The 20,067-nt window shown below is 55.6% G+C and overlaps 7 protein-coding genes across 7 annotated transcripts; 4 read left to right on the plus strand and 3 right to left on the minus strand.

The window, feature by feature from the left end:
• Window positions 1-231: 231 nt before the first annotated feature.
• On the plus strand, window positions 232-2,715 carry J7T55_010235 (uncharacterized protein; the record flags this gene model as incomplete). The annotated part of the gene is made up of 1 exon (XM_053131439.1): window positions 232-2,715. The coding sequence occupies one exon, from the start codon at window positions 232-234 to the stop codon at window positions 2,713-2,715; it is 2,484 nt and encodes an 827-aa protein (XP_052990661.1).
• Window positions 2,716-3,127: 412 nt separating this feature from the next.
• J7T55_010236 (uncharacterized protein) lies at window positions 3,128-3,549 on the minus strand (the record flags this gene model as incomplete). Its single annotated transcript, XM_053131440.1, has 2 exons — window positions 3,128-3,420; window positions 3,543-3,549. 2 exons carry the CDS (start codon window positions 3,547-3,549, stop codon window positions 3,128-3,130), a joined length of 300 nt encoding a protein of 99 aa, XP_052990662.1.
• Window positions 3,550-5,811: 2,262 nt separating this feature from the next.
• J7T55_010237 (uncharacterized protein) lies at window positions 5,812-6,650 on the minus strand (the record flags this gene model as incomplete). The annotated part of the gene is made up of 2 exons (XM_053131441.1): window positions 5,812-6,153; window positions 6,219-6,650. 2 exons carry the CDS (start codon window positions 6,648-6,650, stop codon window positions 5,812-5,814), a joined length of 774 nt encoding a protein of 257 aa, XP_052990663.1.
• A 2,389-nt stretch (window positions 6,651-9,039) lies between these two features.
• Window positions 9,040-10,781, plus strand: J7T55_010238 (poly A polymerase head domain-containing protein; the record flags this gene model as incomplete). Its single annotated transcript, XM_053131442.1, has 2 exons — window positions 9,040-9,792; window positions 9,951-10,781. The coding sequence occupies 2 exons, from the start codon at window positions 9,040-9,042 to the stop codon at window positions 10,779-10,781; spliced, it is 1,584 nt and encodes a 527-aa protein (XP_052990664.1).
• Window positions 10,782-11,236: 455 nt separating this feature from the next.
• Window positions 11,237-13,219, plus strand: J7T55_010239 (uncharacterized protein; the record flags this gene model as incomplete). The annotated part of the gene is made up of 5 exons (XM_053131443.1): window positions 11,237-11,396; window positions 11,610-11,741; window positions 11,808-12,259; window positions 12,333-12,803; window positions 12,860-13,219. The coding sequence occupies 5 exons, from the start codon at window positions 11,237-11,239 to the stop codon at window positions 13,217-13,219; spliced, it is 1,575 nt and encodes a 524-aa protein (XP_052990665.1).
• Window positions 13,220-13,750: 531 nt separating this feature from the next.
• J7T55_010240 (uncharacterized protein) lies at window positions 13,751-16,873 on the minus strand (the record flags this gene model as incomplete). Its single annotated transcript, XM_053131444.1, has 1 exon — window positions 13,751-16,873. One exon carries the CDS (start codon window positions 16,871-16,873, stop codon window positions 13,751-13,753), a length of 3,123 nt encoding a protein of 1,040 aa, XP_052990666.1.
• Window positions 16,874-17,633: 760 nt separating this feature from the next.
• Window positions 17,634-19,922, plus strand: J7T55_010241 (trapp complex protein trs85; the record flags this gene model as incomplete). Its single annotated transcript, XM_053131445.1, has 1 exon — window positions 17,634-19,922. One exon carries the CDS (start codon window positions 17,634-17,636, stop codon window positions 19,920-19,922), a length of 2,289 nt encoding a protein of 762 aa, XP_052990667.1.
• Window positions 19,923-20,067: the final 145 nt, after the last annotated feature.

Consider the following 20,067-nt stretch of genomic DNA (forward strand, 5'->3'; position numbering starts at 1 on the left):
TCGGCTCGGTAGCGCCCGTTTCTCAGCGCATGAACCAACCTAGCAGCGGCGCGACTGAAAAGAAAAAGCAACATTGGGACCTGCGCTTTCGACGTCGTCCTCAACCCCACGACAACCGCATTCCTCTCCTCATCTCGGCTGAGACGCGGCAGCGATGTCCTGATACAGGATTCAGTCTCATCCGCCGTATTGTTCTCGCGCCTCTTGGCTGCTGCCGCAGCCGAGATCACGATGCCTGCCATGCCGTCGACCGCGCTCGTCAGGAATGGCGTCGCACGCCAGCCTGACATCACACTTGTCTCTGACGACGATTTCGTATACGAACAGGACATCCAGCGCAATCCTGGAAGCACGAAACCATGGCTCTCATACCTTGAGTTCAAGTTCCAGCACGGTACTGTCCAAGAACAGGCGTTTGTCCTTGAGCGGGCGTGCATCCAACTTCCACGCTCGTACAAACTGTGGAAATCCTACCTCAACTTCCGAGTCAAGCATGTCGCGAAGCTCAACGCCGCTGTCTTCGCCGCCGAATACCGCAAGGTGAACGCGTTGTTCGAGAGAGCATTGATCCTGCTGAACAAGATGCCGAGGATATGGGAAATGTACCTCAAGTTCTTGATGCAGCAGCCTCTCGTCACCCTCACGCGACACGCCTTCGATCGCGCCCTCCGCGCACTACCGATCACTCAGCACAACAGGATATGGGCGCTCTATCGGCCGTTCGCGAACTCAGCTGGTGGTATCACAGCAGTCAAGATTTGGAGGCGGTACATGCAGGTCCATCCGGAGGACGCCGAAGACTTTATCGAGCTTCTCGTACAGGAGGGCTTGTACACGGAGGCAGTCGAAAAGTACATCCTGATACTTAACAATCCGCGTTTCCAGAGCAAACATGGTAAAGGCAACTACGAGCTGTGGAGTGAGATGGTTGACTTGATTGTCGAGCACGCGACCAAGGTCAAGACAGGCCATGAGACGGGCATCGACGTCGAACGGATCATTCGAAGTGGCATCGAGCGGTTCTCGGACCAGAGAGGAAAGTTGTGGGTTGGATTGGCCACGTACTGGATAAGGAAGGGGAGCTTTGAGCGCGCAAGAGACGTCTTTGAGGAGGGCGTCACGACGGTCATGACAGTCCGTGATTTTACCCTTGTCTTTGACTCGTATGCGGAATTTGAGGAGTCCATAATAGGCGCTCTTATGGAGGTGGCACAAAACCGAGCAGAGAAAGGGGTTGTTGATGAGAACGCAGATTTCGACCTGGATATCCGCATGATGCGGTTCGAGCACCTGATGGACCGGCGACCTTTTCTACTCAACGATGTTTTACTGCGACAGAACCCAAACAACGTCAACGAGTGGGAGAAGCGCGTGGCGCTATGGGGAGACAATAAGGAGCAGATTGTCCAGACCTATACGGACGCGATTGCAGCGATCCAACCAAAGAAAGCTGTCGGCGCCTTCCATCAATTATGGGCAAACTATGCCAAGTTCTATGAAAAAGGAGGCGACTTAAGGAACGCCCGCATTATCATGGAAAAGGCTGTCAAGGTACCGTTCAAATCAGTGGCCGAGCTGGCCGATATGTGGATTGAATGGGCCGAGATGGAGCTTCGCAATGAGAACTTCGATGAAGCCGTCAAGATCATGGCCAAAGCGGTACAGGCGCCGAAACGATCGACCGTTGACTATTTTGACGAGACGCTGTCACCGCAGCAGAGAGTGCACAAGAGTTGGAAGCTGTGGAGTTTCTACGTTGATCTGGTGGAGAGCGTCAGTTCCCTGGAAGAAACGAAAAAGGTTTATGAGAGGATATTTGAGCTTCGGATCGCAACACCGCAAACGGTCGTCAATTACGCCAATCTTCTGGAAGAAAACAATTACTACGAGGAGTCATTCAAGATCTTCGAGCGCGGTCTGGACCTCTTCAGCTATCCGGTGGCATTTGAGCTCTGGAACTTGTATCTCACCAAGGCCGTGGATCGTCAAATTGGCATAGAGCGACTGCGAGATCTTTTCGAACAGGCCATCGAGGACTGTCCACCCAAATTCGCCAAGGTGCTCTACCTGATGTATGGAAATCTGGAAGAGGAAAGGGGCCTGGCACGGCATGCAATGCGCATCTACGAAAGAGCGACAAGAGCTGTCGCCGACGAGGACCGCGCAGACATGTTCAACTTTTACATCACCAAGTCTGCGTCCAACTTTGGATTACCATCAACGCGACCCATATACGAACGGGCCATTGCGGCCCTGCCGGACAATGAGGCACGCGACATGTGTTTGAAGTTTGCAGACATGGAGAAGCGCCTTGGCGAAATCGACAGAGCTCGCGCAATTTATGGGCACGCGTCTCAGTTCTGCGACCCCCGCACCAACCCCGAGTTTTGGACCAAGTGGGAGCAGTTCGAGGTACAGCACGGCAACGATGACACGTACAAGGAGATGCGGAGGATCAAGCGCAGTGTCCAGGCGCAGTACAACACCGACGTCAACTTCATCGCCTCTCAAGCCATCGCCCGCCAGGCTCAAGCACAAGCTCAAGGCGATGGCGAGGCAGACCAGGAGGTTCTGGACGCGATGGCGGCGCTGGAAAAGCAGGCTCAGGCGCCTGTTGGATTTGTGGCTGCCACAGACAACCCACGGGGTGCACCGGAACCGCAAGGTGTTGCTGCGAACCCGGACGCGATTGATATTGATGACATGGATGAATGATCTGGGGCATATAGAAAGGACGGCGCTTGCTCTTTTGGAGAGCGGTGAAATTTATATTCGGGTTACTCAGAATCCCAACGAGGCGGCCTTGCACAGCACAGACGCACGCGAGCAAATTCTTGTTGACGATTCGAATTGATTTCAATACGGAAACTGCTTTCCACGAAAAGCGAGCACGTCTCATGAGTCCCCGCAAAAGTGTGTGTGTTTGTATGAAAAGTTCCGGCTGAACATGCAAACCACCGTCCGGAACCAAATCTCAATCCCAACCGGTCCCGCCCGTCCCGTGCGTTCCGCCCTTCCTGTTCGTATCACTATTGCCACGTCACAACGCCCTTAACCACCCAAGGAATACACGCAAGACGATGATGCTATCGAAATGGGGCTGCTGCGCCTCACATCAGCGACGGTCTTACTTCTTGGCCGACGGCGCCCAGCCCTTCTCGACGAGCTTGTCATGGTACTTTTCGGCGTAGTTCTTGTCGACGTGGCCGTCGCGCGAGGCGGGCGTGCTGTAGATGGAGCCCTTGCGGCGCTGGAAGCGGCTGGGCGGCACCTTGGAGGCGTCCCACTCGGCGCTCTGCCGCCTGTCGGTCGGCGATGATGACAGCACGTCGGCGTCTCCGCCCGCGGCCGTCGACGAGGCAAAGGGGCTCTGCAGGCCCGCGAGGCCGGGGGCCTCCTGGGTCGCTGTCTGGTTCTGGTCTAGAGCGCGGGTTTGCGGGGTATTAGACTAGCGTTTCCACCATATGTTCGTGGGCGAGCGGAGCTCTTGCGTCTGTGGGGTAAAATCCGGGGAAGTGTACCACGATTTGGGGGAGACGAACCTGTCATGATGTTTGGATTCCTAGGTGGGGAGTGGCTGCTGCGGTGTTTGGAAGCAGCAATGTCAAGTTGATGGTGTTTCTCAGAGTCTCTTGAGTTCGATGAAAGGTCTAAGTAGGTAGGTAGGTATTGAAGAGTAGAAGGAAACTAGTTTGCTAACTCGTTTGTCAGGTGTGCGGATGGGCCACTGTCTTTGTACTCGGGCAGCTTCAAGGATCGACGAGTACTAACTAAGCTTCATGTATGAAAGCTTCAAGGAGAGACTACCTAGCTAGACACAATGGACGGCCAAGCACCTGCCCTGCCCTGATGCCCCAATTGCGTAGCACCTCGCGCGTCTTGGTGTGCTTTGGAGGAGGGGCGTTGACGGTCACGGAAGGGACCAGTCGACACAGTCAGTACAATGCAGCAGCTCGAGGAACTAGCTAGGTCGGAACGAGGGGCCAAGACGGGCGATCAGCGACTCTTGGAAGTATCAAGGCTGTTTCTCGTCACTGTCCATGCCGACTTATCGTAGCCCGTCCCAACTTGTGATTCGCCTCCACAAAACCTTGGCCCGCTCAGGTGCTCGAGGGATCTAGGAGACAGGTGAGCACAACCCTGCCCTCGCCCAATTGTGTGCAGACTTGCTGAGGTTAATGGACTACCAGACTTACCTAGCCTTAGGCAGCCGGGCCGGGGCCTTCGACTGGCCACACACAACACACACATCATCGTCATGAAAGGGGGATTAGGGAACTAGCAGGCCGGCAGGCCGTCATGAGAGAAGACAGGGGCAAGACGGCTCGCAGTCAGGTCAGGCAGTGTGAGCTCTGTGGTTTGAAAGAGCGCCGCTGCGCCCCCCTTCCCCCTCCCCCCTCGCCATTACGTCACCGCCCGCCGCCCCGATCGTCAACCAGCGCCTGGGAAGAGGCCTCTTCATATAAGACATTACCAGATGTGCACCACACTCGAGCGCCAGTATGTCCCGCATGGCCTGGCCGGTGACGTGAGTGATGCCCTCAGGGTGGCCGCCTCGTCGTAGCATCGCCTCCCTGTGGCTGCAGTAGCGCGCGAGCAGGAAGGGGGGGGTGTCGAGGCGCTGCGACGGCCAAGGAGCGCGAGGGCAGAGGAGCGATAGCTTCCTTCGGCCGAGCACACGAGCTCCTCCCATTCGACGCCGCTCAGGAAAGCTTACACACACCAAGCCCGTGGGCTAGGGCTTGGCGTGGACGGCCCCACCAGTACTGTTACCGTTGTTGCCCGGGGACGAGGCACCACAGCACATAGTCTGGGTCCCGCTCAACACTAAGGCGAGCCTGCGGAGGGGGACTAGATACAGTATCTCGACTTTGATCGCCTGACCACATCTCCACGGCATATTGGACATTCGGGCGTTGGCGATGTGACGAGCAGTTAGCGAGCGAGGACAGGGAACATGATCGGCAGACCATGCCCGCCCCGGATTGGTTCCCTTCGGCGGCTGGACAGGGTTTCGGTTGTCTGAGGCTAGATCACACCTCTCTCCGGATCGACGCTTGCTACTCCAGACATCCCTCCGCCGACGACCGCCCGCGACGCTCCACAGAAACCACCCGGGTGCTGCCGTGCGACGTGGGTCATCTACCCTATGCCTACGTTAGCCCGCATAGTTGAGTGGGAAAACGCCGCAGGTTCAGAGTATGACGAGCTGAGGGATATTTGCACATCAGGCTCCACAGGTTTGTGATCCACAACCGAGTTAGTTCTCCAGGCCTCCAGCCGAGAATCTGTGAGCTCGGCAGGTAGCAGCTTGCGTCACTTGGGCTTCGTCCGTGATGGGCCGTTCCGCCTGAGCGGCCGTGGCTTGGGCCACTACTTGCCATGCTAACGGCGCTGTCATGTCCCCGGATCCGGATCGGCCGACCTCGCAAGTCTAAGCCGGAGGCTTAATCTCGATTAGAACCTAAATAACAACAATAAGCAGACCAGCCAAATACTTCTTCAATGGCGTCTATCTCGATGACAACCTAATTGTACAATGGCAGACCAGCCGAATACTTATTCAGTGGTGTCTGTCTAATCAAGAGCGAACATTCACTGTCACGGAGACGAGATACCAGAGAGGTTTGATAAAGGAATGTAGATTACTAGGACATCAAGTCCTCGGAGGTCGGATATCTTTGCTAATTACAGGAAATAATGATCATCAGGGGCATTGCAGCATTATCAGCATCAGCACCAGTCTCCAGCCTTTTATGTACTTTTCTGCCTGTCCCTTCCCTCCAGGCCCGCAGAGTCGCTTGCGACCCTTCAGATCTCTTCGCCGTCCTCGCGGAGCTGGGCGAGGTCCGCCTCGGGGATGTCGAGCTCCTCGGCGTCGTCCTCGATGGATGAGGCGCGCTTGACCATCTTCTTGAGCATCATCACGTCGCGCTTCATGGCCATGGCCAGGTTGCGGCGTGCAGCAGCGGGTGTGTTTGCGGTGGTGTTGGCACCAGCCATCTGGACGGGAACGACACCGCCGAAGGGACCGGCACGAGCGGGGTTCTGGCATCGGACCATGCAGACGTTCTGCTGGCCGGCGACGGTACCAGTGCATGAGGTGCCAGCGGGGATCTCGGCGTTGAGAGGGAAGTCGGTGGTGGCACCGTCCTTGAGTCCATGTTAGCTTCTGCTGCATAAAAGGGATGCGAGTATCCGGGACAAAGCGAACTTACCCTGTTGCGGCCAGCCTCACCGGGAACGTTGGTGGTGACCTGGATGTCGGTCCACTGAGCAGCGGTGGCGTCGGTGTTGATCATGCAGGCGTATGGGCCGGCACCGTCACCGTTGACCTGGTGGACGGTCATCTGAATCTCACCGCCAGCTGCGACTTGGGGCAGCATGTCACCGGTCATGGCCATGATGGCCTTGGTACCGGCGTCAATGTCGTTGCTGCCGCCCCCGAGGGTCTCGCCGACGGTGTCAGCGGCATCGCCCTTGAAGCGGGTAGAATCCTGCTGGCCGGGGTCTCTTCGGGTGGAGTCACGAGGAGTGTTGGGGTCAACACCGAGAGCCATGCCGGAGCCGCCGCCGGGTGCGGTAGCCTTGATGATGGCACCGTGGCCAGCCACGAGGGGGATGAGGGCGTAGATGATTGCGGACTTCATTATGAATGATGTAATAGAGAATTACCTGATCAACAGGATGTGGAGGAATTAGAAACTAGGGATGAAGAGACTGGAGAGATCCGGAGATGACTGGGCTGATTGTGCTTGAGCTGATGATGATGAGGCAGATTGGAAGGCGTAAAGGCGAGAAAGGGACGTCCAATATATAGATTCTTTGGCGAAGCCGGTTGGCGTTGAGTGTAGTGTCTTGGGCTCTTGGGCCGTGAAGCTTCTTCACATTCAGACGCCCTCAGCCGGGCTCATACCGCGAGTAGTTTCGAAGATTCCATGGAATATCGGACCAAACAGCCAAGGCAAAGGGCGAGAGCTCATCGAGGGCCGTAGTTGCGATGCCGCACTATGCTGCTCAGGGGCCGATTCACCTGGCCGTCATAGAGCACGCCGGTACCCCTGGCCGATAGCACCTGTCACTCGGGCGTGGCCATGGCGGATCACAGCTTAGCGTTTTGCTTAGCCTCTTTGACGTGGACCTCAGGGCAAGAGGAGCCGCAATGGAGACATGGTGGCTGGTGATGGACCTATCGCACAGTCGCGCTGTCTATGCCATTCCACTGAAGGCGGGCCACGCTATGGCAAGCTTCTGGGATTGCTCTTAGTTACGGGTCATGAATATCACCTGGGTCGATCACAAACGAATTGAGGATCATGGCGATCACACAAGCTTCGCCATTCTCTTGGCTACATAGTAGGGAACCTATCGCAATCGTCGCCGGCAGCTGAGCAACATGGAATAATGCTGAGTGGAAACTGGAGATCCGTCTTGGCTCCGACAGCCTGGGAGGCGCCTCCTTATAGGATGTCGTCCAGGGCGGTATCAAGCATCGGTTGAAAAACTTGGCAGCTGGCCTGTGCGGCAGAAAACTCGCCCACAAATGCATGAGGAAGCCCCGGGAGGCGTTATGTATTAGCACCGATTAGGAAATACTGGCGCTCAGACTTTAGTTCAAGAAACATCTGAGCCTCTTGGCGGGTGACGGTACCGCGTTCCCCTTTCCGCTTGGCAGGTTTCAAACAACCCAAGTTCAGGGCCATCCGGGGTTTCTCGCAGACGGCCTCATGGGGCTGGAGGTCTTGGCCAACGTCTATAGAGAATGAATAACCGAGAACCAAGACTTGAGAACACCCTTAGTTTGTGAAATGCCGAGACTGCCGGATAAAGCTTGAGTAAAGGGCTTGAACCGGTTGGAGCATTGGCGAAAACCCCAGCGCTGATCATAAACGCCGGAGCCGCACCTCCCAGCCATGTGGGAACCCGTACTGCAGAGCGAGTTGGTGATGGCTTCATCCGGCTTACGCCCTATCTCGCCCTGGCCTGTTGTTTGTTTCTTGCGCCCCTGTCACCTGCCAGATGTCGTCTTTACTTCGACATGAGTAGTTCGGCCCGTAGTGCGCTGCAGGGCCAACCTCATCCACACAGATGCATGAATGGACGGCGGAATGTATGAATGGCTGGTTTGATAATTTGGAGGCGCCATAATTCCCGCTATCCCATCTCACTTGACAGATGGGACGGCGAGGGGTCGGATGTCGGGGGCGTAGGCAGGATGAGACCAGTTGCCCTAGCCCACGTTGTCATCCGTGTCACATTGTCAGATTCACTCCAGGCCACTCCGATGGCCCAATCGCAAGGCAGAGAGAAGTCAATTTAGTGGTCCTGTTTGTGAGACGTGCCGAAACGCAGTGCCATAGGAACATCGGACGAGCAACAATGGCCCGGGAGGGACAACTTAATGGTCAATTTTGCCGCCCACACAGCTGACTACCATCAGAATCGAAACCGGATGGAAGTGCCCGATTGGAGTGCATCACGAGTCACCATGCCAGTGGGACGGAGATGCGATGCTACGTACTGTGACTTTGGCTGGCGATGAAGCTGTGGGAAGGTGAAGTGGGATGTGGAGTAAGGTTCCCGGGATGTTTTGAGCCTCATGTGCAGCCGGGGCTAGACCCACTAATCTGACGGCTCTGGTTGGTCGTCCGCCAACAGCCTCAACGTGCCCAGGTGCCCAGGTGCCCAGGTAGCACTGCGGTTGAGCCCTCCTACACAAGCACCCCTATGAGCATCAGGTCTCTTATCCACCGCTCCCAAATCCCACTCTCAGTCCCACTCTACCTGCTTTGTGCTCTTCAACGACTCGTGCGCTGAATGAGTATAGTTGGGAGATTGCTTGAGAAACTCAGGGCTGGAGAGAGGAGGAAAACTCGTATCCTCCGTTGAGCTGTGGGCAGTGGCCCATCGAATCCCCGGCCGGATGAGTCATTTGTCTTCTTCACTTTCACGGGCCTTGTGAATCGATGACTTATGTTTCGACGCTGCATTTCAAGCCCTGGCCTGAGACCGAGATTTCTGTCTGCTCTGCGGCCCCAGATGAAGAGGAAGCTCAGCCCTGACAGCGCCAGAATGATGACAACACTGCAGCTGGACCCTCTCGAGAAGCAGCTCAAATACCTGCTTCTCGATGTGGCAGCCCACATTGACAAGACTGAGACCAAGACGCCTGGCGAACAAGTCACGTTAAGATGGGCGGGCGGCTGGGTCCGCGACAAGCTTCTGGGCAGGCCAAGCCACGATATCGACGTCGCCATCAATAACATGACAGGCGAGGTATTTGGCAACGAGCTTCGAAGTTTCTGCGAATCTCACGAGAACGTGGCAAAGCATAGCCTCCAGCGAGAGGACATTGGTAGACTACACAAGATTGCCAAAAACCCGGAGAAGTCCAAGCAGCTAGAGACGGCTACGGTGAAGCTTTTTGGGCTTGACGTGGACTTCGTCAACCTGCGCACAGAGGTATACTCCGAGGACAGTCGCAACCCGCAGGTCGAATTTGGCACGGCTGAGGAGGATGCAATGCGCCGGGATGCCACCGTAAATGCGCTGTTCTATAACATCCACACTGGTGAGGTCGAAGACTTTGTCGGCGGCCTGCCCGACATGGAGGCCGGTATCATCAGGACACCCATGGATCCGTTTCAAACTTTCATGGATGACCCACTTCGGGTGCTCAGGCTCGTCCGGTTTGCGAGTCGGCTTGGTTTTAGTATCGCCCCGTCCACCAAGGAGTTCATGGGAAATACCCTAGTTCTTGGGGCTCTGCGCGCCAAGATCAGCCGCGAGAGGGTAGGCATTGAAGTTGAGAAGATGTTGAAAGGCAAGTCAAACTACTACCATCCTGGATGGCCTACGCTCCCGCCCCTTAGATTTGCGCGCCTCCCGGCTAACTTTGCACTATCCCTTTAGGAGATCACCCTCGTGATGCTGTTCGCTTGGTTGACCAGCTCGGGTTATATCACACCATCTTCACAGATCCGGTGAACCTCAACATGCCTCAGCCAAGCCTGAAGGGATGGAGTGCTGCCTATGGATTTCTGCATGATTCGGCATCAGACATTGACTCTGTATACGATGTGTTGGTAACATCGGACGAGGCAAGATACTATGCTTGGGTCCTGGCTTGCGTGGCCCCCTTTGCCAAACTTCCAAGCTCTGCTTCGGCTAATCCGAAAAAGCAACCTCCCCTTGCGACCGTGGCGGCACGTGAGGGTATCAAGGCGCCTACCAAGCTGTCAGACCTAGTCACGGCCGCAGTCCGCCACCGTGAGGAGATTTGCGAGCTGAAGAGCAAGGTTTGCAGCAGCGATGCCTCCGAGATTGGACGAGATCGCCTTGGAATGGCCATTAGGGGCTGGGAAGCCAAAGGGTCACATTGGCGGCTTCAGGTCCTGTTTGCTATCCTCTACGATGTGATGGTGCAGACGACGGCATCAACGGAACAGTGCGCCTCCTCACACACCTCTGACAAGGCCTCAGAGTCTCCCGGGATGGAAGATCCTCTCAACGTCTCAGTGCTGGGGGATGTTCAGAGAGATTGGAAAGGCTTCCTTGAACACCTTCGGACGTTGGACCTTTTGGACGCACCGTCGATGAAGCCGCTCGTTGACGGCCGCAGGCTCTTGCAAGCTCTGGACATCAAGAAGCCCGGCAGGTGGATGTCTCCTGCATTGGACGTTTGCATGGCCTGGCAACTCAGAAACCCTGAGGAGACGGATCCAGCTGGGGCGATTGAGGAAGTGCAACAGCGCAGGGAGGAGCTTGGTATTCCCACATAGCCTCAGGCCGTGTGTGGCCTGAGGTGGCGGAAGATATGTTGCAAAGTGCAATTTTCCATGGTGCAGCAGAGAGCCGAAAAGGATAACCCCTAGGCTCGTCATCAAAATTCAAGATACCCTCCAATTTGAGAAACAAAAGTGGCTGTTATTGAAGCTGGTCTTTACAGTGCATCCTGATGTAGATGTTTGCGTGTGAATCTGAATATGCCCCTTTTCTCCTAACGATACCCAGTCCTCTGCTGTGGTTGTGGCAGGCCACTAAAGGTCTGCCGAAGATCCAACGACTCTTGGCAGCTGGGAGCCTAAATCCTTGTGCAGTGCTCGCCGAAGTGCTGTGACTGGGCACCTGGCGCTCCGGTTTTGCCAGCTTTTCAGGGGCTTTGGGGGATGGGCCCTAGCGTGCCCAGCCCAGCTGCAACCCCCTCGCGACCCAAGAATTGACCAGCATCCGCTTGATGCACTCGCTGCCCGCAAGTCGAGCCCCAAACAACACTCTGTTTTGCGGGCTGATATCCTCAAGCATGTCGGCTCTTGCCAATGCTATTGCCGCCATCGACAACCTGGGCGCGATCCCGCCTCTCACCGCCGATGACGAATGGCGTTCCCTAAGTGCCTGTTCGTCCATCCAACCGATCAATCCGTCCACTCTGACCGTGGCCGTCCCGACTAACGTCTCGTCTCATGGGCGGTAGTGCTGCCGGATCATCTCACGTTGGCACGGATCACAGAAGAGATACCAGACTTGAAACAGACGGCAGGTGCATGGACAACCACTGTAATTCACAAGGGACTGCGGCTAATCCGAGGCTCTCCAGGATGCACGAGCAGGCATTGTGGCTGTACTTGCGTGCCTGAAGCACAAGCCTAGCACACCACAGCAGCCAGATGACAGCGCCTCGGTCCAGAATCTTTGTGACTACGTTGGCCGCATTATCTCTCCCTGCCCAAATGCTGATGCAGGTCAGGTCTCAGGTGCCGTGGCTTTCCGTGAGCATGCCCACGAGACTTTAGCTGACAAGAATACAGATGATGATGTTCCGGAGTACGAGCAGGTTGCCCAACGCAGCCGCGAGATAGCTATCTATGGCCTCAGCATTCTGCAGATCTTGAACGCAGAGCACTCCGCCAAGTTCAGCCTTGACACGCTGCTCACTGTTATCTCGTTCACTAACCCCACCTTAACGGACCCGTGGACAACACAGGAGGCATGCGGTGTTGCACAAAGTCTCTTGTCAGAGCAGCTCCTGCACCATTTCAACCAACCTGTCCTGCTTGAAACCATCCTGAAGGACTACCTTCGTCCTGCATTCTCCAAGTCAAGGCCCAAGGCCGTCACCGCTTCGGGGAGAAAGTCAGAGTTCCCCGAAGAAGATGATCCCCATCGCGGTCTATCAGATGATACCAAAGAAGTGAAGCCGTGGAAGTATGCGGATCATCGCGCTATCACGGTCTTCCACTGGGTTGTCCTGACCACAGGTGTGAGTATAGCAATGAGCCTGAGACCCTGTCTACCTCTCCCGGTACCTCTATGGCAGCTAACAGCCCAGACAGCCTGATTTCATCAGCAAACAATGGCCTCTTTTCATTCCTGTTCTTTTGGCGCTCTTAGATGATGGCACAACGAGGGTTCGGAAGCATGGTCTTCTCATATTGGACGCTTTCTTGGCGAGGTTTCCAGCGAACATACTCCGTGATACCGGGCTGACTAGCGTTTTCGAAGATGCAGTCTTCCCTACGCTACACTTCCTGCCGAGCATCACGCCAGAGGAAGAATCCATCATTCTGCTTGAAGCGGCTTATACAGCCTTGCTGAGTCTGGCTAGCAAGACGGACACCAGAGCTGGAAAGTCAGAGCCATACGGTGGCTCTCCGAAGGCAAAACTTCTTGACAAGATGCTGCGCGATGGTGTGTTCTCGGCCTACTTCCATGTCAAAGACCATGTCCGTATCGTCGAAGTACTTTTGATGCAGACAGCCAAAATAGTGGATGAGATGCGCATCCACTCCGTCAAGCACCTCAAGGTCAGTAAACTAGTCCTCTGCACGCAGAAATTGACAACACGCTGACCCGTCTCTAGGATCTTATACCCATGCACACCGAAGTCATGACAAATCCTTTCGCCGCCCTCGCTCCCTCCACATTATCCGCCGCGATCGAGGGCCTGCAGGCCCTCATCGCAAACTGCTGGCCGCGTCTCTCGACGCCTGCCTACCAGGACGAGCTCATCAAGGCGCTTGTCGTATGCTACCTAACGGTGCACGACGAGCAGGACCAATTGGGCACGCGCTTCGCAGCCATCGATGCCGACCTGGTCAAGACGGCGTCCATGCTCACGGTCGCGACGCGGGGCGCAGGAGGTGAAGCTGTGGACGATCTGGGAGACAAGGCGGCGATGCTGATTGCGAAAGAGCCGCTCCTTGCGGAGCTGTTTAAGTGAAGGGCATTGGACACCAATTCTATGTAATTATTTTGATAAAGACCGTAGGCAGATCTTGAGATATTTTGTGAATGTATTCAAATCTGGCCCAACCAACTTCTCATGGTGAAATGCAATACTCTGCATACATATCACTGAGACTTTTGAAATTCACGGACGTGCTACCAGTGATAGGCATTTTCTCGGATCAGTGCAGGTCTGCGACTTAAATAGTGGATTTGGGAAAGTCAATGCACAAAGTCCGGTACTGCTATGCTATATTGTGTATTTCAAAGAGGATATAATGCGGCCAGAACCTGAGACGCCGCCCATCCGTGTCCTATTTCTCTGGTGCACCCATGCTCCAAATCTGCGCCAGGCTCATATTCAAGACAATCAGAAGGGGAAGAAATTACCATGCTACCGACTCTAGGAAAACACTCTGAACCAGTGCTAATTCCGATGATTTCAAAGGCTTCAGTACAACCCCAGCGATTGCCACTCGTCTGCACCCAACTCTTCATTCTCATCCTCATCCTCCGAAACCCACTCCTAGTCGATGGGTTGCTGCTTGAACAGAGACTTGCCGCGCAGCCACTTGCCGTAAGCCTTGTAGCGCTTCTTCTGGGCGTCTTCCTCCTTCACGGTGAGAGGGTCTTCCCCAATTTTGAGGAGATCAGAGTACATGTGGTAGTAGTCCTCTGAGCTGCTCGTGCCTGGGGCGCCAGAGGAGGAGCCCGGAGGCACGAGGAGAAGGCCGTCGCTCTGCCATGCCCCGTTGAGGTACTCCTGATACTCACCTTCGACAGCTTCAGCCGGCGTGTCGGCAGATACGACGAGGGGCAGGTTTTGCGGATGGCTGATGTAGCGATCGTAGTCCTCTGCTTCTTGGTTGCTGACGGAAGGGTTGAGAGATTCATGCACAACTTTGGTGAAGGTCCACTGCGCCTGTCGGGATTTTTCCAGCGGGGTGGGCTTCGTCTTCGGTTGGTTCGGGTCCGGTGGCTGTTCGACATTGCCATTCACGATGGGAGTCGAAGGTTCCTTCATAATACTCTGAGGACTGCCATTGTTGATGACTTTGTCATGGGCCACAGGTTGGAGCCATCGCTGTAGCGATATGCCTCCTTTGTTGGCACTACCTGCCTTTCCTGACATGATAGAGGCCGTGTCATCGTCGCCATCAGCCTTCGCAATTTCGGTCGGGTCCAGAATGGTGACGCCCTTCTTGTGTCGCCTTTTGTCTTGGGCATCCCCGTCTGCGTCCGTGCGAACGCGAAATGGACTTAGGTCGTATCGCCCGTCTTGCGTGGACTTGAATGGGATGTACTTGATGGTTGAGTTCATCTTGTATGGGAACATCTTTTGGAAAGATGATAGAGTTAGAGGGCGGTAATACTCCAGCCAGTAATCGTCAAAATACGAAACCGGCAACTTGGCTTCAGCACCCTTTGGCGGGTGATAGTCAGGGAGCGACCGCTCTTTCAAGTTCTCGGCGGTGAACCATTGGATATAACTCCTCTTACTCGTCACTGACCATGTTCTCGGATTTGCATGGTGTAGGTAGTAATCCGTGGCTAGGTCCCACAGCATCGGCTGTCCCTGTGCGAAGATGTAGTTGCCGAGAAACAGATTGTAGGCCTCCTGCCGCTGCCCATCCATAAAGGAGTTGTTGTAGTATCGCTTGAAGCTCTCGATCATATCCCGTGAATGGCTTGTCCACTGGTTTATCTTGCGATATGTCTCCATCGTATTGACAAGCTGCGACCCGCCATATTGCACCGCGATTGTGTCTCCATGGTCGTGATACATATGCGTAAACAAATTGACGGCGTCAGTGTCGTACTCTATAGCTGTGTCGCCTAGTATACCTAGAGCATGGAGCTGATGGCCTAGGGCGCGTTTACCGATTACGAATTGTGCGGCATTCGTGCGGTCTAGACAATCGATGCAGTTCGTCCTGGCTACACCGTTCTGCACTCGAGTGGGATTAATGATCCCATCGCCGTTCTGAAAGAAGCCAGTCGTCAATACGACTTCCTCGGCAATGTTCTCCAGAGTCTGAATAACGTCCTGGTCTCGGGCCTTGGCGGCGCGGGACATGTCCCAGTGCCGTTGGATGATCTTGTGCTCCTCAGGCAGGAACTGGTTGAGATAGGTGATGGCTTTTCGATATTCCTCCAGCAGCTTCGACTCACGCGGGGTGCGTTCTTTCGCCTTGACCAGGTTTAGCACGTATATGGGGGAGCCGTAGCGCTCGAAAAGGTTATCAAAATGCAACGCTGCGGCGCTGTAAAAGGGGTCGACAAGATTCAATTCGATGGGCGGTTTTGGTGTGACACCCGTGTTGTCCTGGGTCCAGTATAACGGAATGGATCCTCGGTGTTGGACGTAGGATGTGTAGTCGGGACTGGCAAACAACTTGCCACCGGGTGCGTGGAAGGAAGTAGTCAAGGCTTCCGAGACAATCTGCTCAGTCTCAACATCGTTGGCCACATAGCCGAGATCATTCGCTCCTCGCTTTAGGAAGCGTGCGCCTGCAAAATAGCGAGATCGCCTGGCGATGATAGTAATGAAGGCGGTCCGGCCGTAGATTGACACAGAAGCTTGGTCTACGTATCCGTGAATGATAGGGCGACACCAGTCAAAGGGGTCCTTTAAAGCGTCCACAGCTGGTCGCAGCAGGTGGCTGTTCCAAACGAACATGGTGTTGTGGTCATCGTCCACAAAGCAGGGCAGGCCGTTATTGAGGGCATTCCTCTCCTTGCTAATGTTGTCTTGCAGTGTCCGAGTGACGTCGTAGGAATAGCTGTAGTAGAACGATCTGGCCAGGTCGAGGTTATTCAGGATAGAAAGGAATCGAGACTCTTCGGCATTCCGCTGGTCAGTCTTATATCTGGCGGGTGTGAGCGGGATGAGCTCTGTTCCTTCGATCTGGTAGATATAGTGGCCGCCAACCATGGCCACAATGCTCCTCTTGGTTATTAGTAGCATGTAGTACGGCCCTGTGAACTTGATGAATCCGAGCAAGCCCCAGGTGGTGCACTTCAGCCTGATGCCACCGGTCCCCTTGTTCCCATCGTCGATGGTGTCAAGAAGCTGATTCATTTGCTTCTGGGAATAGACGATCTTGTCATCGGTGATACTCAAGTCGCTGTCATCGACCGTCCTATCTATTTTCAAGATACGATACCGCTTCTCGGTGACGTCCCCACCCACGATGTAATACCTGCTGGCAGTCTCATACAGGCTAAACTTGTGCATCTTGTGCACCAGCCTCCTCCTTGGCCGGCCATCCTCGCCGAGGTCTTCGGGGCCAGTCCCGCCGTCGTACTCCTCTTCAGATGCAACGCCGGCACCACCCCGGCTTGCTGGATCCGGGCTTGAGGTGCGATGGAACGGCTTTGCAATTGTGTGGTCGTCCCCATCGTCAACGTCCTCCGCCGGTGGAACCTGGGAGGCTGACTTGGGAGGCACAGGTCCTGACTCCTCGTCAGGATCGTTCCGCAACTGAGGGAAAGGAGCCTGGTCTCCTGCCTCGACCGATGGCTCCAACACAGAAGCAGTAGCGGGGCTGCCAGTGCCAGCGCCAGAACCAGCTCCAGATCCACCAACCCCATTGGGACTGGAAATGGGTAGAGAGTCGGGCCTGGCATCGCCAAATGAGCTATCCATGGCTTTGGACTATGCTGAGGCGACTTTGGGTCAGAGGTGCAGACAGACTCTGGGCCGCCTGGTCCTGAGCTCCGCTGGGTCTCCTGGGTCTCAAAACATCAAGAAAGAGAAGGCTTGTTCCTGGTGAGCTGCTTGTATTCAATGTTGTTTCCGTGAGGTGTTTTCTGTTTGTTAGACCCAGGCGATGGCGCTGGGGTTGGAATGATGTAAGACTGGGTGTTGTTAGTGAATCTAAGGATTGGGGCCCTCGTGGTGATAAGACGCTACCCCGAATTTCGATAGCTGGTGGGCTGGTTAGTCTATCTTGGGCGCTTGGGGTACGAAGCAGGGAGACAGACCACGGGCAAAAGGTACCCAGGTAGATCTTTGTAGACGACTACTGTGCTTTGCCATTGCAGCTCTGGCGACATCAGCTCTGTTCTGCCGCAGCTCCCGGTGCTCCTTTCCTCATGCGCACACTGCTACGACTGAACCCAGCATGCGATCAAGTCCTTAGACCTACAGAATATTAATGAGCCTGCTCCAAGCCAGGCAGGCCCAGTACCTTCAGTGCCGCCCTGCGCCACCAGTCACCCTGCAGCGAGTTTCTACGAGAACGAACGAACGCACGCCCTCCACACCCAGCCTTTACACCACTTAGCCCGTGCCCAAGTCCGCACGCAGCCCCATCTCACGCCTCACAGGCTGGTTGAGGACGCAGAGCCCTTTCCTTTCTTCACACGGATCTCTCGAGTGTTGCAAGACGCCAGCCGTTGCCTTCATGCAGGACAACGAACATGGCCCCGAACCCATCAGCTCCCCGCCTATGGCGGCATCCTCCATAAGACTGCCCAAGAGGCAGGGCACCATCGACAGCATATCACTCTCCCAGTCCGAAGCAAGCCTCCCCCAGAGACGCTCCCACCCCTCCGCCGCCAGCCTGTATGCCTCAACGCTCACGCCCCCGGGCTCTAGGTCCATGTCTCCTGTCGGCAGAGGCTCACCCGCGCGACCCTTCTCCCGGGCCAGGTCCGGCTCTGTGACCTTGACGCATTCTCTCGTCGATACCGATGCTGCTTCCGAGCCCGGTAATCCGCTTAACCTCATACTCAAAGCGTTCGTTCCACACATTTCCATACATGCGTCACCGGATACGGATGGTCTGGTCAAGGAGAAGGGCTTTGAACGCGGTCTTTGGGAGCTCCTCCGGCCGTTCGGCGAGCGCGTGCCGGGCAAGGTGACTGTTAGAGACAGCAACGGGTCAAGTCGATCGTGGGATGATTTCTCGGTGCGCTTCACACGGTTTGGAGAGAATGTCGAGCCGCCCGACGGGCTGTTGAAATCCCCCAACGGCCAGGCGACGAGCCCGGCAATATCAGCAAGACGGGTCGGGGACGTCGAGGCGGTCGTAAGCAGGCACTTAAACTATGCGGAACAGTCTTTCTCGAATCTCATCCAACCCAGCACACCGACGACTCATGGGCTGGACATGGACGCGACGTCTCCGTACTATGCGCTGTATCTCAGACGGTTACTCTCGGGCATACCAGTGTCTGCGCATGAATCCTGGGCACACCCCGTGGCTTGCGTCATCGCTGCGAGCTCACGGGAGCCTGCCCCGATCGAGACGTTTCGAAGGCTCTACCACGAATCTACAAATGGTGACAGGAGGTTACCGCCCTGGGTGGATGGGGAATATCTGCGCTACTACGTACTTGTTCACGATGAGGAGAACAGTGATATCACTAAGACGATGGCCCTTTTTGACCAGATGAAGAGGAACCTGGGTCTGCATTGTCACCTTCTCAGGATACGGAGCAGCCAAAGTGTCGAGACTGACGACGACAGCGTACCGCTGCCTCGAAGCGAATGGATGCCTGCCTCGGAAGAACTCGTTGATATAGAGAGGGGCGAGGCCCAGGGCGGACCCGTAGATCTAACACGGTACATCTATGAGTCAGATGTGACAGCGATACGGACATTCATCCGCGAGATGGTGACGCAGTCGATAGTACCGACGATGGAGCGCAATATCTCGGTGTGGAATGATCAGGTGGCTTCAAAGCGCAAAGGCATCAGCGGAAGATTCATGAATCTCTCGAAAAGATGGACAGGTTTCGCCAGCGGAACTAGGAATTCCACTGGAAGCTCGTCCTCAAGCAACTACGAGGCATCGGGATATTATAGGCCAGAGACGCCCGAGGCCATCATGCGGAAACTGGCTGACTACGCCTTCATGTTGAGGGATTGGAAGCTCTCCATGTCCACGTATGAGCTCCTGCGATCGGACTTCAGCAATGACAAGGCGTGGAAATACCACGCCGCCGCCAACGAGATGGCCGCTCTCGCGCTCCTGATCATGCCGCAGAACATGTCCTCCAAGACCCGCCTGGACAACATTGTTTCGATGCTCGAACAAGCATCTTATTCTTACAATACGCGGTGTAGCTCGCCTTACGGTACACTGCGGTCCATGGCGCTGGGCCTGGAGCTCCTCCGAATGCGGGGAGGCTCCGCGGTGGACGAGGCGGTCAAATGGGGCACGCGCATCATGGAGAGCCGCATTACCGGACAGATTGGCGATGCGCTGTTCAAGGAGCGCATGGCTGTGTGCTGTGCTACGAAACAAGGATTGGGCTCCATGGCGTGGGGCAGCTGGCGGAGGAAGTCAGCATTCTGGAGTGTTCTTGGTGCTGAGGCGTGGATCAACCAGGCCAAATACATACAAGCTCAACGGTGCCTCAATGAAGCAAGGAATATGTACAGCCAGCTGGAGAGTGAGGACGGGATTGGCGGGTGGGCGCTGGCGAGTGAGCACATGGCACAACTCCACCTGAAGCTGAAAGAAGGGCTTACCATGGACGGGCTGGAGGACGCACCGGCCCCGGAAGCAGAGGAGATCGAGCTGCTGGAGGAGGAGGAGCCCGAGCGCTTGAACAAGAACAAGCGAATGTCGCGGAGGATGAGCCTGGCCAGTCCTCCTGGTGCGGGAGTTGCGGTTCTTGAGACGGCACCACTGGCGGACGGTGGCGAGACAGAGAAGGCCGAAGCCGATGATGGTTTCACTTAGGAAAGGAAGGGAGGTAACGGCACCCGTCATCACGCGGCCATGTATACTCATGATAGATCAAGACTATAATCCTACGACATCAACGGCGTGGGCTCGGCGTTGAGGAATAGAGCGTCTCGGCCAGGCCAGGTTAGGCCAACGGAGC

The sequence above is a fragment of the Diaporthe amygdali genome, assembly GCF_026229845.1.
Source record: "Diaporthe amygdali strain CAA958 chromosome Unknown NODE_26_length_719862_cov_65_716256, whole genome shotgun sequence".
Classification (NCBI taxonomy): Eukaryota; Fungi; Ascomycota; class Sordariomycetes; order Diaporthales; family Diaporthaceae; genus Diaporthe; species Diaporthe amygdali.